This window comes from Meles meles, chromosome 3 (genome assembly GCF_922984935.1).
Source record: "Meles meles chromosome 3, mMelMel3.1 paternal haplotype, whole genome shotgun sequence".
Lineage (NCBI taxonomy): Eukaryota > Metazoa > Chordata > Mammalia > Carnivora > Mustelidae > Meles > Meles meles.
This window is the reverse complement of record NC_060068.1, coordinates 83,265,136-83,280,694: the sequence shown is the minus strand read 5'-3', so window position 1 is coordinate 83,280,694 and position 15,559 is coordinate 83,265,136. Positions and strand designations below refer to the sequence as shown.

The 15,559-nt window shown below is 40.4% G+C and overlaps 1 protein-coding gene across 1 annotated transcript in view; it reads left to right on the top strand.

Moving 5' to 3' along the window:
• Positions 1-15,559, top strand: part of ARHGEF28 (Rho guanine nucleotide exchange factor 28) — a 329,197-nt gene that overhangs the window by 252,490 nt on the left and 61,148 nt on the right. The window contains 6 exon segments of the mRNA XM_045999285.1: positions 573-717; positions 796-923; positions 2,125-2,265; positions 6,226-6,473; positions 11,821-11,943; positions 13,531-13,648. Coding sequence (XP_045855241.1) covers positions 573-717; positions 796-923; positions 2,125-2,265; positions 6,226-6,473; positions 11,821-11,943; positions 13,531-13,648 — 903 coding nt within the window.

The window sequence follows — 15,559 nt, the reverse complement described above, 5'->3', positions numbered from 1 at the left end:
AGAAGGAATTTGGAAGAAACCAGAAAGGTATTGTAGCACTATAGTTTTCAGTGTGTAAGAGACAAGAGCTCAGCCTGGCTTGCAGGTTTCATTTGCCTGAAGTTCTCACCCCATAAGGAGCAGACTCCCCAGCATCATTCCAATCTACTGACCTGCTGTGTGTGTGTATGTGTGTGTGTGTGATTGTTGGTACATACAAAATGCATTCTACTAATAGTGCTAATAACACCTTGCATCTCGTTAATGCTGGCTGGAAGGAGTACAAGCAGTGGTTTATGGGAGAGCTCTCCCAGTGTTTCCCCATTCCATCTTCTTGTTTGTGTGAGCCCAGCCGCCCACAGTCGCCAAGTGACTGTGCTGAAGCAGGCCGGCTTCATGGGTATCAGGAGGGTGTGAAATGGAAGGGACATTTGAACCAGATGTCAGGATATGGAAAGGAGACTGGTGTCATGGCTGGACATGCGACACATTAACAGCAGCCATTCGAGTGTTTCACTTCTTGGCTTTTAAGGGACTCCTTGTAATTACTGCTCTCTGTGAAAACCGCCTGAAGCACCCATTTTGATTTCTAGACTCTTCCTTTCGAGACATCCCGCAACCTGGTCTCTCCTTGCACCCTTCTTCCTCCATGCCTATCGGATTGCCTACCAGGAGGAAAGAAGCTTCAGCACAGGCCCATCCATTGTCTAGAAGCGTTCCAGGCACTACCTTGGAAAGGTAAGATGACCAACCGCCCTGGGCCTTCACGTCTCAGAGCCACTGCTGGAACTGACTCATGTCCCTCCTTCCCTCCAGCTTCAGAAGGTCGGGGCCCTCCCTGGAGTCTGAGAGTGACGGGAACACCTGGAGAAGCAGGTCTCATTCCGATGAGCTACTACAGTCCATGGGCTCTTCTCCCTCCACGGAGTCCTTCCTAATGGAAGGTGAGGAGAAGACACGTTTGTTTCTGTGAGGAATTGCCAGAAGGAATATTTTTGAAGGATCAGACATGTTGTGTGTGTGTGTGTGCGTGTGTTAAAGAATTCTGTCGTGGTATCTTTTTGGTATAGGTTCTTTTGATAAGTGAAAATTTAGCCCCAGTGAATATTCCCAGGAAGTGGCCGATGATATACAATATATTAGACATGTGGCGTGAAGATAAGAGAATGAGATACATTGTGTGCTTGTTACTGCTCACAAGGTTTTAGAACTACTGATGGATTGGGATAAGGATCATATGTTAAAAATACGTACTTCATTTAATTAAGACTGGGCTTGCCTAGATTTCTGAGATACTTATCCCCCATCTGTTGCCCCCTACTTTGCAGGAAATAAAAGCATTTTTTAAAGCGTGTTTTGTAAGATGGGATTTAATCTGGTGAACTGCATGTTGTAGCCAAGCTGTATTAGTACGTGAAGGAAGACCTGAGGGAGGGAGAGCAGTGGGAAGAGAAAGGGGTGGGCTCTGCCCCGGGGAACCCAGTGCTTTTATGTTAAACGTGAGTCTTCCAATCCATAATCATCTCCTGCTGACTCCTCTGAGCTGGACTGTCTCTCAGGAGTGCTATTTGGACAAATAGGATTTAGTTTTCCTGGAAGGAGTATGGGTGTGTGATATCAGATTCTGTCAGAAAATCTGTACTCATCTGTGGCTTGAACGCATGTACCCTGCTTTCTTGTTTATATTAAGGACAGTGAGCCAAGTCAAAAGCTAATCAAGTGGACAAGTACAAAATTCAGATTTGAGTAAACAGTGCAGAGTAACCTGGGGCAAAAGATAGGGTGTGTTTAAGATTCTGTAAGCCCATTATGGACTCTGAAGTTTACCAAAAATAAAAGAACTAAAATAGAGCATGTCAAAGCAAACAAAAGAATCTTTAAATTTTATTTTATTTTTTGGGGGGGACATGCACACCATCACTGTTTTAATGATTCTTTGGTTCTTTGCAAGTTTCTTTGATTTGGATCCTTTCTGCAGTTTGGTTTCTAGATGCTTCTGCCCCACATCAACAGTATTTTGGCTTAGATGTTTCTGTGTTCAAAGCAGGTTTATTTCGTGTGATGAATCCATAGATGTGGGTTCTTGGAAAGGTCTTTGCTTCATGTCACTTCACTTCTGGCTTTTATGTTCTGCACATACACCAGATGTTGTAGATTCTTCTCTGTGGAGTGACCTCAGCAGTGATGCCCAGGAGTTGGAAGCAGAGTCTTGGAGTCTGGTGGTGGACCCCTCGTTTTGCAGTAAGCAGGAGAAAGATGTCATCAAAAGACAGGATGTCATTTTTGGTAAGCATTTAAAATATGCTCTTGGGCCGAAGCAGGGTGTATAGCGGAAAGGGCATGGGATTTGCCGTCATAAGACATGGGTTCAAATCTCCGTTCTATTCCTTTCTAGTTACTTGATTTCAGACAAATGGTTTAATTCACCTGGATCTTAGTTAAAATGGGGAGAATGATATTCACACTTAATTGAGGTGTTGTATACATGTGATACAAAGCAAATTTTATTTCTCAGGTCCTTTTCAAGTTTACCTACCCATGGCCAATACTTCCTGCCTTCTGTTCTCCAGAAAATTTTCACATATTTTAATGTACCCAGGGCTGCTGGGTACACAGCTCTGCAGCTTGCCCATACACAGCAGTGGGTAATCTTCCCGTAGACTGGGGGGAGACACACACAGCAGTGGGTAACCTTCCCGTAGATGGCGGTGAGATGGGCAGCACCTGGGTCAGAGCAACATGGGCCTGAGTTCTACAGACCTAAGTGTGCATTTCAGCTCCGAGATTTTACTATTTCCTCCTTTTGGGAGTGGAGGCAGTCTGAATTAGGGGAAGTTGCATATCAGCTCGTTAGAGAAAAATGAAGTTTAAACAATTTTAAAATGCAAAGTAGATCCTCAGAGTGCTTCCAAGAAGTTAGCCTACTTGAAAGATGGGATTCGCTCTTAGTTTTTACCAGTTCTTTGTCTGCAAGTATGGGCCACAGAGTCCGTGGTGACAAGGATTCTTTCTCACATGTGTCAAGCTGGTAGTTGTGCAGGTCAGGTGGAATGGTTGGAAATCTGTCCAGGGCTGTAGAGCTGGGAAGATGCTGTCGCTTTTATTTCTCATGTAGTTTCTATTATACTGTAATTTGTCGTCACTTCTTGATTTCATATATTAAAAATAATATGACCCACTTGGGATGAATTATCACGTTCACAGCATGGTGTTTGGGGTCAGAGTGGCTTGTGTTCCAGAGGAAATCCTTTCTTCTCCATTGTCTTTCTTTCTTTCCGTCTTCCTCCTTCCTTCCTTCCTTCTTTCCTTCCTTCCTTCTTTTAAGATTTTATTTATTTGACAGATAGAGCAAGCACAAGCAGAGGGAGTGGCAGAGGGAGAGGGAGAAGCAGACTCCCCGCTAAGCAGGGAGCCCCCCATAGAGCCTACTTGAGGACCCTGAGGCCATGACCTGAGCTGAAGGCAGACACTTAACCCACTGAGCCACCTAGATGCCCCTTCACTTTCTTTAAAGGATGAGAAAAATCATTCCTATATTTTGGGTCATATGGATAATTAGATAAAAGGATTAAATGAATTGATATGAATAAGTGCCTTTAGTACAGAGTAGGTGTGAAAAACTTGGTAGGAAGTACTAACTTGATGTTCGTGGGTTAAAGAGATTTTTGTTTATGATAACATAATAAAGCTACATTGAGATTTATTCCCCTTCCATGGCTCATATTTTAGAGTCTTCCTACTAGCTGAGTTTGGAAATACTAATCTAGAATTGTACTTACGGTGCTCCTACAAATCATGAATTGTTTCCTCTCATGATACATTTTTATAATTGAGATGGAATTCATATACCATAAAATTCACTCCATCACAGTATATAATTCAGTAGTTTTTAGTATGTTCATGAAGTTGTGCAACCATCAGCCACTAATTCCAGAGCATCTGCAATCCTCCAGAAAGAAACCCAGGGCCCTTAACGTTCACTCCCTGTGTTCTCTCCCGTTAGCCCCAGCAGCCATTCATCCACTCATCCCTGCAGATTTTCCTCATCTAGGACTTGGCATAATTGGAGTTGTACAGTATGTGGCTGGCTTCTCGCGCTTAGTGTATTGTTTTCAAGGTTCATCTGCAGTGTATATTAATATTTCATTATTTTTTATGGCTATCTATTATTTTACTATAAATATCCTATCTTTTTTTTTTAAAGATTTTTAATTTATTTGACAGAGAGAGACACACCAAGAGAGGGAACACAAGAGAGGGAGCTGCAGAGAGAAAGGGAGAAGCAGGCTTCCCGCTGAGCAGGGAGCCAGATATGGGGCTCAATCCCAGGACCCTGGGATCATGACACGAGCTGAAGGCAGACGCTTAACGACTGAGCCACCCAGGCTTCCCTATCCTATCTTTTATTTAATTATCATTTAATGGTCATTTTATCAGTGGCTGGTCCTTTTGCCACTTTTGGTGTCACACAGTAACATTCTGTTTAACCCATGGGAAGAACTGTCAGACTGTTTACCAAAGCAGCTGTACCATTTTCCCCGCCCACCAGTGGGGTAGTGAGGATCTTGCTTCCTCCACATCCTTGCCAACACTTCCTTATTGTCCCTCCTTTTTATTCCACTTAACCTCATGTGTGTGAAGTGGTATCTCATTTTGGTTTTGATTTGCATTTTCCTGGGGGCTAATGATAGTAAGTATCTTTCCATGTGCTCCTTGATCATTTGTGTATCTCTTTGGAGAAGCATCTGTTCAGATCCTTTGCCCACCCATATTGAACTGGGTTTTTTTTTGGTTTTGTTTTTTGGGTTTTTTTTTTTTTTTTGGTTCATTTTGTCTTTTTACTGTTGAGTCGTAACACTTGTTTCTATACTTGTTTTATGCAAATCCCTTATGAGATATTTTTCTTGCATTAAAATTTTTTTTCAGTCCTTTTACTGGAAATACCAGCCTTACTTTTTCCATAGAAGTTTAGTAATTAGTATCATTGGCAGCCATACTTTATTAAAAATTATTATTTGAAAACCAAGCAAGGTCATTGAAAAATATCTGATTCCATGGTCCTTGTGGTATTTAAATCATTGTTGCCATAGCTCCCCAGGTTAATTGTACACATTTTTCTTGAATACCTCCATTTTCTAGAAACTCTCTTTCCATAGACAGTGCATTTTCAATCCAGTAATCTGTGCTAAGACCTGAAATTCCTCTTCCCTAGTTTCTGTCTATTGACTCTACCCACATAAAGAGTCTGATCTCTCTCCCTAGGCTAGCCCACTGCCTTCCTTCACCTTTTCTTTCAAAGAAGCCTCATTACTTGCTTTGGTTTAGAGCAAGTTAGGTACAACCTTTGGGCATAGTTTATTCATCTAGAAGTACAGATAAGAAGATCTACTTATCTTGGTTCTAAGAAATAAAGAAAAATAGTTCTACTGTCCAACAAATATTAGTACCTATTGTATGCCAGGCCTTAATTCTGGAGACCAGGGAAATAACAGTAAGCAAAACATACAGATTTTCTCTTCTCATGAATTCGCTTTGGGGAGTTCACAACCTACAGCATAGTACAGGATATGGGTAAAATACATAATAGTAGGCAGTGATAAGTGCTGAAAAAAAAAATAGAGTAGTGGGCCATATCAAGCAGGGGGACAAGAGCTATGGAATGTTCAGGCATACAGGGGAGACTTAAGAGACAAGTAATCTTCGAAGAGACCTGGATGACTTTAAGAAGGAGCTAGTGGATGTGGGAAGAAGACATCCCAGGCTGCTGGAACAGCAAGACTGGAGGCCCTGAAGAAGGATCTTACTTTCTCCCATTCCATGGGCTATCTTTTCACTTTATCCACAATGTCCCTTGACCGTCACACTTTGTTTTCTCCCAGAGAAAGTGGAATCAATCTAACTTCTGTGGTGAATAAATACCATAGTTCATAAACATTCCTTTTTTTTTCTTTGTACAACATTCAGTGTTTAGCTTCTACCATAGGTCACTGGAGTATTTGGTTGTTAAAGCCTTTTTTTTTTTTTTAAGATTTTATTTATTTATTTGACAGACAGAGATCACACGTAAGCAGAGAGGCAGGCAGACAGAGAGAGAGGGGGGAAGCAGGTTCCCCGCTGAGCAGAGAGCCCGACGCGGGACTCGATCCCAGGACCCTGGGATCATGACCTGAGCCGAGGGCAGAGGCTTTAACCCACTAAACCACCCAGGCACCCCTGTTAAAGCTTTTTTGTGTGCATGTGTTTCAGAGCTGATGCAAACAGAGATGCATCATATCCAGACCCTGCTCATCATGTCTGAGATCTTCAGGAAAGGAATGAAGGAGGAGCTGCAGCTTGATCACAGCACCGTGGATAAAATCTTCCCCTGCTTAGATGAGTTACTAGAAATCCATAGGCATTTCTTTTATAGCATGAAAGAGCGAAGGCAGGAGTCCTGTGCTGATGATGACAGGAATTTCATCATCAACCGAATTGGAGATATTCTAGTACAGCAGGTAAGAGAGGTTTGAAGACCCTGAGCTCAAAAACGAGGTTTGCAGATCTCTACAAGGCTAAAAGTCTAAGAAGAACTGGAATTGTGTTGCCATTACTGCTGGGTGGGACCGGGTGGTTTTCTTCTGTTTGATAGCCCCATGTGTGCCTGGTGGCTGAGACCTCTGACAGCCAGTGACTGACTTCTGTGAGTCTCAGGACCTGGTGGGATGATCCCCAGCCCTCTCTCCACCAGGAGTCCCAGCCATATATCTAAATCTCTTAGGAAAATTCTGCTTAGACTTCTTGATATGCTGGCTTTGTGATAACAGCTCCTCCGTGGGCCTGTGGTCATCTTGCCTGTATCTCCAAGACAAATGTTGGCTCATCTTAGGAAGAGGGAAGAAGATCTGCTGTCATTAAAGCCCTAGTGTTCCTGCCTGGGGGACAACACAGCAAATGTCACTAAAAGGAGGCACTTTTTAGGTACTTGGGATATTTGAAGCATCATGAGAATGGATTGTGCTGTAGATGAGGGAAAACAAAATTCGACCATTCATATCGGCCTCTTCGCAAGGGGTTTTCTGTGATAAAGATGCTAATAGAGAAGTTAAATCATATGTATTCAGTGACCCTCTGGGGCAAGCATTTTCCAGGGTACTTGCATGTATATTACCTCCTTTCCCTTCACAACTATCTGTACAAGGTAGATATTATTTTCCCCATCGTACGAAAACAGAAACCGGGGCATGGAGAAGAATGTAATGATTTTCTCAAGTTCACTTATCTCCTAAATAGCATAACTGAGGTTTGAATCGAAATCTGCTCTCTGAACAGTGAGTTAGGCATCTGATTTCTTGAGACCTTTGATGACATCTGAGGAAGCTTTTTGTCATTCCTAGTTTGTCAGTCCCAGTAAAGCAGGGAATCTTGTTGATTTCATTACTAACATATTTTACCTAGAACAGAGCTTGGTACCATAAATATTTATTGAATGCATGGGTCATTTAGGAACAAAACATCAGGAATTCACTTGAATGCGATGTTTTGCAGTCCCTGGTAGCGTTTGTGGAAAGGCATCGAGATGCATTCCTAGTTAGGTTAGTTCGACTTTCTCTCGATAAATAGCAAAATGTCATCCTGTCCAAAAGACTGATTTTGAATCCCTTTCACTGGGTAGCGCAAAATAATAGAGTTCAGCTCTTGGCTCATTTACTAAGAATAGAAGAGTTAAGTTCATTGATGTAAATATGCTTAAAGAGATATTTTTAGTGCACAAAACAGCCCCCCCCCCACTTAGTTGTTCAGTAACTATTTCTAATGTCTAACAATGTAAAAATCCACATTAGTAACAAGTTTTTTAAAAAGATTTTATTTATTTGAGAGAGAGAGAATGAGAGAGAGAGAGCACAAGCAGGGGCAGAGAGAGAAGGAGAAGCAGACTCCCCACTGAGGAAGCAGCCTGATGTGGGGCTGGATCCCAGGACCCTGGGATCATGACCTCAGCCAAAGGCAGTTGCTTCATCGACTGAGCCACCCAGGTGCCCCTAGTAACAAGTTTTTAATCGAAGAGTAATCTGCTCTGCAGATTATCTATACAGTCATAAACCTGTCTGTCCTCATAATTGATGAGAAACATAGAGTGCCAAGTTAGGAGACTGTAAAGTCCTTTGCAAATGTTTTGACTAAAAATGCCAGAATGTGTCTGAACTTGAATCTGAGTGCATCCAAACACGAAGTGCAAGATGTTTTTGTCATTGGAAATCATTTACTTTTCTTGATAGAAGTACTGTGTTTTAACGCTAACACTTTTGTTCGTTAGTGACTTTGTAGTTAACATATTTTACATCTCTACCAGTTCTGTTTTTGTTTCATTGCTGGTCATAAAGGAGGACTTAAATTGAGAACAAGGTTTGGGATGTTGGCTATTGGACAGGATGAGCTTGGTGCACTGCTTTAGGACGAAGCACGCATTTCTCCTTTGGGGAAAGGTTTTTGGTTATGCAGAGAAAAGGATTTAAGCCTGCTTTTGTGTTTCTGTTGTTGCTCATGCATTTGGGGTATGAGGAGGGGTCTCCTCCCACTGTGATAAAAAGTTGTCTCCCGAGGAAAAAATGAGCAGAATCCTGAGATGATGCTCTGTGGGGGAAAAAGGAAGAACTAGCTGTGGAAGGGATGTAGGAGAGAAGACTTCGGGGAAATTCCTCACTCTTTAGCCTTACTCAGGAGGCTAGCCTGGAATATAATGCTGATTTAGTCCATGGAAATAATTGGTGTGGGAAAGAAATTGTGAATATGACGAACATGGTTGGAATAACTTTGCTAACTTCAGGTGCCTAAGAATCTCTTGAAGCTTGTAGAAATGAAGACCACTGTGTTCCAATGGCCCAGTGGTTTTGTTTTCATAGGATTGGGGGGAGCCTGGGATTTGGCATTTAAAAATTTTTAATTTCTGAAATTATTTTTCCCCATTGCCATCTTCTCGCAAAACTCTAATACAGAATCATAACCAGGATACTAACAGTGATGCAGTCAGGATACAGAACCTTGGGGTGCCTGGGTGGCTCATATGGTTAAGCGTCTGCCTTCAGCTCAGGTCATGATCTCCAGGTCTTGGGATCAAGCCCCATGTCAGGCTCCCAGCTCAGTGGGGAGTCTGCTTTTCCCTCTCTCTATGCCTCTCCCCCCCCCGCCGACTACATTCTCTCTCTCTCTCTCTCTCAAATGAATGAATAAAATCTTAAAAAAAAAAAAGATACAGAAATTTACCATCATAAGTTCCATCATCACAAAGATTCCTTATCTGACTACTCTATAACCACACCTACTTCCCTCCTGTCCCCACCTCCTTAACTGCTGGTAACAACTAATCTATTTCTATTATTTCTATAATTTTGTCATTTCACCAATGTTAGATAAATGACATGTGTGTTTTACATGTAGGTTATATACATAGTGTGTACTTTCCCTTGGATTGGCTTCTTTCACTCAGCATAATTCTCTCAAGTATCATCCAGGTGTTGGTGTGTGTAATAGTTCATTCCTTTTTATTGTTGAGTAGTAGTCCGGGGTATGGAAGTACTGTAGTTTGTTGTAGTTCACTTATAGAAGGACGTCTTGTTGTTCTTTGTTCTTGGCTATTAGAAGTAAAGCTGTTTTGGTGTGCCTGGCTGGCTCGGTTGGTAGAGTGTGAAGCTCTTGGTCTTAAGGTTGTGAGTTTGAGCCCCACATTGGGTGTAGAGTTTACTTAATTAAGAAAAAACTTTTTTAAAAAAAGAAGTAAAGCTGATTTTAAACATTTATGTACACATTTTTGTGCACACTTAAATTTTAATTTCTCTGGGATAAATGTCTGGGTGTTATAATTTCTGGGTTGTATGGTAGTTGCATGCTTAATTTTGTGAGAAATTGCCAACTGTTTTCTGGAGTGGTTGTGCTATTTTATATTCCCATCAAATCACAAAGTACATCAGCAGTGTATAAGTAATTCAGTTTCTCTGCATCCTCACCCCATTTGGTGTTGTCACTGTTTTTTATTTTAGCTATTCTGAAAGACATGGATGGATAACTTATTGAGGTTTGAATAATAATTCCCACGTAGCTGATGATGTTCACCATCTTTCGTTTGCTTATTTTCCATCTATATATCCTCTCTGGTAAAAGGTTGGCTCATGACTTTTGCCCATTTTCTAATTGGATTGTTCTTCCTACTATTGAATATTTGAATTTCTTTATATATTCTAGATCCTATTCCTTTGTCAGCTATGTGATTTGCAAATATTTTCTGAAGTCTGTAACTTGTTCTCTCAGTCTCTAAGTTTGATGAAGTCCATTCTTTCAGTTTTTCCTTTAAAAAATCATGGTTTTGGCCGCAACTCTTAGAACTTCTTGTTTAGCTGAGATCTCAAAAGACTTTCTTCTATGTAGTTTTGTAAAAGTTTTGTAGTTTTGTGTTTTACACTTAAGTTGGTGATCCATTTTGAGTTTATTGTGGTTTAAGACATGAGCCACATGTCAAGATTCACTTTTTGGTTTTGGTCTATGGATGTCTAATTGCCTCAGTGCCATTTGTTGGAAATAAGTCATTGGGCATTTTGGGCTCCAACTCTGTTCTTCTAATCTGTGTGTCTATCTTTTCACACAGTCTTAATTATTGTAGCTATATAATACTTCTTGAACTTGGGTAGGCTGAGTCCTTCTACTTTATTTTTTTTTTCAAATTTGTTTTTAGTTATTCTTTTATCTTCTCATCTAAATTGTATAATAATCTTGTCTGCATGTATTTTTAAGAAAACACTTGCTGGGATTCTGATGAGAGCTGCATTAAATCTGTAGAACAATTTGGGAGAATTGACATCTTTACTATGTTGTTTCTTCCCATCTATGACCATGATTGATTTACGTTTTTAGTTTTGTTTTTTTTCACCAGCATTGTATAGTTGTCAGCATAGAAGGCCTGTGTGTACTTTGTTAGATTAGTATCTGAGTTTTTGTTTGTTTGTTTTTATTTTGTTTTTTTAGCAATCATAGGTAATTTAAGAATCAGCTCTTGAGACATATTGGCCTAGAGCATAGATAAAATTGTAAGCAAAGATGAAAAGATCAGAGAGGGTGATATAAAGTTGAAGTACTTGCCAGGGGCTGGGTGGATATTTTCTGATTTCTGTTGCGATAATATTGTATGTGGCAGAGGGTAAAACATTGGCATTCAAGTAATTCAGTTTGTTACCTCCATACCACCCTATGAATCTGATTTGGTTCCCATCTAGATTTTTCAACAGAGATGTTTCCACAAGTCAAACTTATTGACATATCCAGCCCATATCTCTACTTTGGTCCATCAGTTAATAAAGTGGCATTCTGAGTATTCATCTTTCCCTTTTACTTGCCTCTTCATCCATTTGTGATGTATTGACAAAGATCAAATTCCAAATTGAGGACTGAGTCCACAGATCTGGTCAGTTCACCAAATGTAAATGTCAACCCATGAGAGGTCAAACCTTCTTGAGCACCCCCAAATTTTCAACATAGCTTTCCTTTAGTCTAAAAAAGTAATAAAATAATAAGTTGAAATGATAAAGTCACAGAAACACCTAAAAAAGAATAAAAGGTAACAAATGTTTTGCATTTGGTATCTGATAATTGAATTAGTTCAGTACAGTATAATTAGTTAATACCATCTTTCCCTTACCTCTTGGCAACTTCTTAGTTTAATTTAAAAGGTGTCTGGAAAAAAGAAGGGATAGTGTTCAGAAATTTTATGTTTATTCTTTATTTGCCAAGAATATATTGAAATATATGAAAACTGCAAGTTCCTTTGTGGTTAGAACTAATTAAATTTATAAATCTTCATTGAAATGTCATTCTCAGTTTTCAGAAGAAAATGCAAATCAAATGAAGAAAATTTATGGAGAATTCTGTAGCCATCACAAAGAAGCTGTCAGCCTCTTTAAAGAACTCCAACAAAATAAAAAGTTTCAGAATTTTATTAAGGCAAGTATTTTTAAACTATTGCAAAGTGGTAAACCAGCATGGGGAATAGTTCATGCTTTCTTGTTACATGACTTTAAACAAGTTTCACATCTAGGTGCTGATTTTCAGGGAAGGAGAAGAAAGGGATAGGCTCGTGGCAAAGACAGAAAGTCTCTTTTTCTGTCTTAGCAAAATATTTCTCCCAAATCATTTCCTTTTTGTATCTTATATTTGTAAAGTGTCATCCAACCTTCTGAGCACCGTTGTAATATCCTGGGTTGTTATTTCATGTCCTGAGGTGTAATAAATCAGAAGAACCTTATAAAAATAGAGAACCAATCCCATCACCACTGTATTCATTTGAAGCAAATCCTGAACATTATATAATTTGGCATGTATATAATATGTATCTCTAAACAATGCATCTTTTAAAAGTTACAATGACATTATCACAATTAAGAATTCTTTTTTTTTTTAAGATTTTATTTATTTGACGGAGAGAGAGAGATCACAAGTAGTCAGAGAGGCAGGCAGAGAGAGAGGGGGAAGCAGGCTCCCCGCTGAGCAGAGAGCCCGATGTGGGGCTCGATCCCAGGACCCTGAGATCATGACCTGAGCCGAAGGCCCAGGCCCAAGAATTATTCTTTAGGGGTGCCTGGGTGGCTCAGTGGGTTAAAGCCTCTGCCTTCGGCTCAGGTCATGATCCCAGGGTCCTGGGATAGTGCTCCGCGTTGAGCTCTCTGCTTAGCAGGGAGCCTGCTTCCCCTCTCTCTCTGCCTGCCTCTCTGACTACTTGTGATCTCTGTCTGTCAAATAAATAAGTAAAATCTTAAAAAATATATATAAAGAATTATTCTTTAATATCCTCAGTATTCAGATTTCCCTAGAAAATGAAATGAAATTGGATTACTTAAGCCAGAATCCAACTAAAGTTTATGTATTGTGTATCAGAGTTATATCTTTTAAATCTCTTTTAATTTTGGATGTTCCCCATCCCTTTATTTGTTTTTTGGGGTCCAGTTTATTTGTTGAAGAAATCTGTCCCTTAGAGTTCCATGGCTTGTACTTTTTTTTTCTTTTATTTTGAGGATGTTAGCAGATTCTCCCCCTCCCCCACAGCACATACATGAGTATTGAGAACTTGAAAACTTAAAGAATACTATGAAATTTTTAGGAAGAAAGTTGACCTGATTAGAGGGAACTGTAAGTGCTGTGATGAGTAATAACAAATGTAAAGGAAGAGTGGTTAGAAAAACCAACAGTTAATCGCAAACTCACACTCAAAGTGTAACTTTGATTTGTGACTATTTTCCAGAACTTTTGCTCTTCATAAATCTTAACACTTGGTGAAACTTGCTCGCTTTTGGAATTAACTGCAAATATATCAGTGTAACTTGAAACTTCTTAATCTTGGAGAGTTATGTTGCTGAGAGATTAATGGCAAAGCGTATGATTTAATGACCATGAATCAAGTTTTAATTAATGATAATGCCTATTAATCTTGTATCGGAATAGAACAATACAGTGGCCGGTTCTTTGTATTATTAAACTCAGACCTCAAAAGAAAATACAGTTTCTGTATATGAAAAGTCTATGTCTATTTTTAAGCTTCGAAATAGTAATCTTCTGGCTCGACGCCGAGGAATCCCAGAATGCATTCTGCTAGTCACTCAGCGCATCACAAAGTACCCGGTCCTCGTGGAAAGGATTTTGCAGTACACAAAGGGTGAGTTGTAACTTGTAGGGTAAAGGTTTTGCCTCTTGGCCACTTGCTTAATTTTAAACATAGCCGAGGTGTCATCAACAGATACAAATGCTCGTGCCCTGGGATTCATGAAGACTATTGATGAGGGGAAAACTTTTTAGAGCCTTTGGATTTGGATCCTTTTTGAGAAGCTCTCTGTTATAATGTAGCTTTGGGCATAGTCTGAATTGCTTCAGGCAGCCTAAGCCAAGCAGTGTTCGTCTTTCTCTGACTCTGCCCGTCCCCTCTTCCGTTTCCCTGTGTCCGGATCTTCTTAATACCTCTACTTCCTCATCTTCCTGTTACCGACTCAGTAGTTGATGACACACGCCCCTGGATCCTATCACCAGATGTCCCATCTTCCAAGCAGTGAATTATTAGGTTGAAAGTGATTTATTAGGGAGCTCTTTCTAACTCTGTCAGTTCATCAAAGACCTGGGGTAACATCTAGGCACCTTTTAGGAAGCTGACAATGCACATGGATGGACTGTAAGCTCCCTGGAGGATTGAGAAGGCCCGTGTCTGGTTCACAACTGGATCTTGAATGCCTAGTGCGGTGACTGGTAACAACAGAAGAGGCCGTCAAGAAATAAAACCATCCCAGTGCAATGAACAAAAAAATAAAAATGTCTGTTCTTCCAGCTAGCTTATTGATCTTGAGTAAAGTGTCTGTTGGATGGTGGCGTGTTAGGTTAACAAGGGCTTGGGTTTGGAGTCATGTGAACTGGGATTTCCATTGCATATGCTCGGTTTTGCAGCTCATTTGTTGGGCACGTTCGTTAAAGGAGCCTCGGGTTTCTCCATTACTAAGTGAGACTAATAATCCTCAGGGATGTTGTGAGGATTAAATGAGATAGTTGCATAAAATGCCCAGGACAGAGCCTGGTGTAAACAAAGGGCTCACTAAATGGGAGCTGTTTTTATTACCTTTGTCATGACCAGTGGACTTGGAGGTAATGAAAGGGGTAATGAGATCTTAAATGCCCTCTCTAAAAAAGTCAACCTCTAACATCCTCTTTTTGGGAAGTGATCTATGTGCGTAGAAATGCGTGAATTAGTGTTTCCTTTTTTCAGTCCCATTAAGAACTAAGTTCAGGCACAAATGGTAGTCTCTGCTCCTTATATCCCATATTTAGCGCTCCCTGTAATTCAACATAAAATAGAAGCACAATATGAAGAGAAAGCCTCAGAATTGTTGTTTACAGAGAAATAATGAAAACAAAATTAAGACTTTTTTTTTTTTTAAGTAGGCTCCACATGCAATGCGAAGTCCAAAACAGGGCCTCAACTCACAACCCTGAGATCAAGACTCGGATGCTTAACCAACTGCGCCAACCAGGTGCCTAAGAAGCAGGGAGCCTGCTTCCTCCTCTCTCTCTGCCTACTTGTGATCTCTCTCTCTCTCAAATAAAGCCTTTCAGTTTGTACGATCTTCATATTGTCGTAAGAGTGGAGTTAAGGGCACCTGGATGGCTCAGTTGGTTGAGCAACTGCCTTCAGCTATGGTCATGATCCTGGAGTCCTGGGATCTGGTCCCGGGTTGGGTTCCCTGCTCAGCAGGAGGGTCGTCTCCTTGGGACCTTCCCCCTCTCCTGCTTGCTCTTTCTCATTCTCTCCCTCTCTCAAATAAATAAATAAAATTTAAAAAATAAAGTAGAGTTAAATACAATACCCCAAAGACTAAAATCTGCCAGATTGTGTTAGGTCAGCTACTGCTACTCTAAGAATCATCCCACGCCGAATTCCTGGTAGACTGAAGAACAGTCATGACCTACTGTCTGTTGGAAACGATAAGCATAACTTGGGGCTTTCTGGGTATAGTTTTCATGGTGGCTGAGTGAATGAATGGACATTGCTTCCTTGGGTCAGACCTTAACTGCTGGTCGGTTCTTG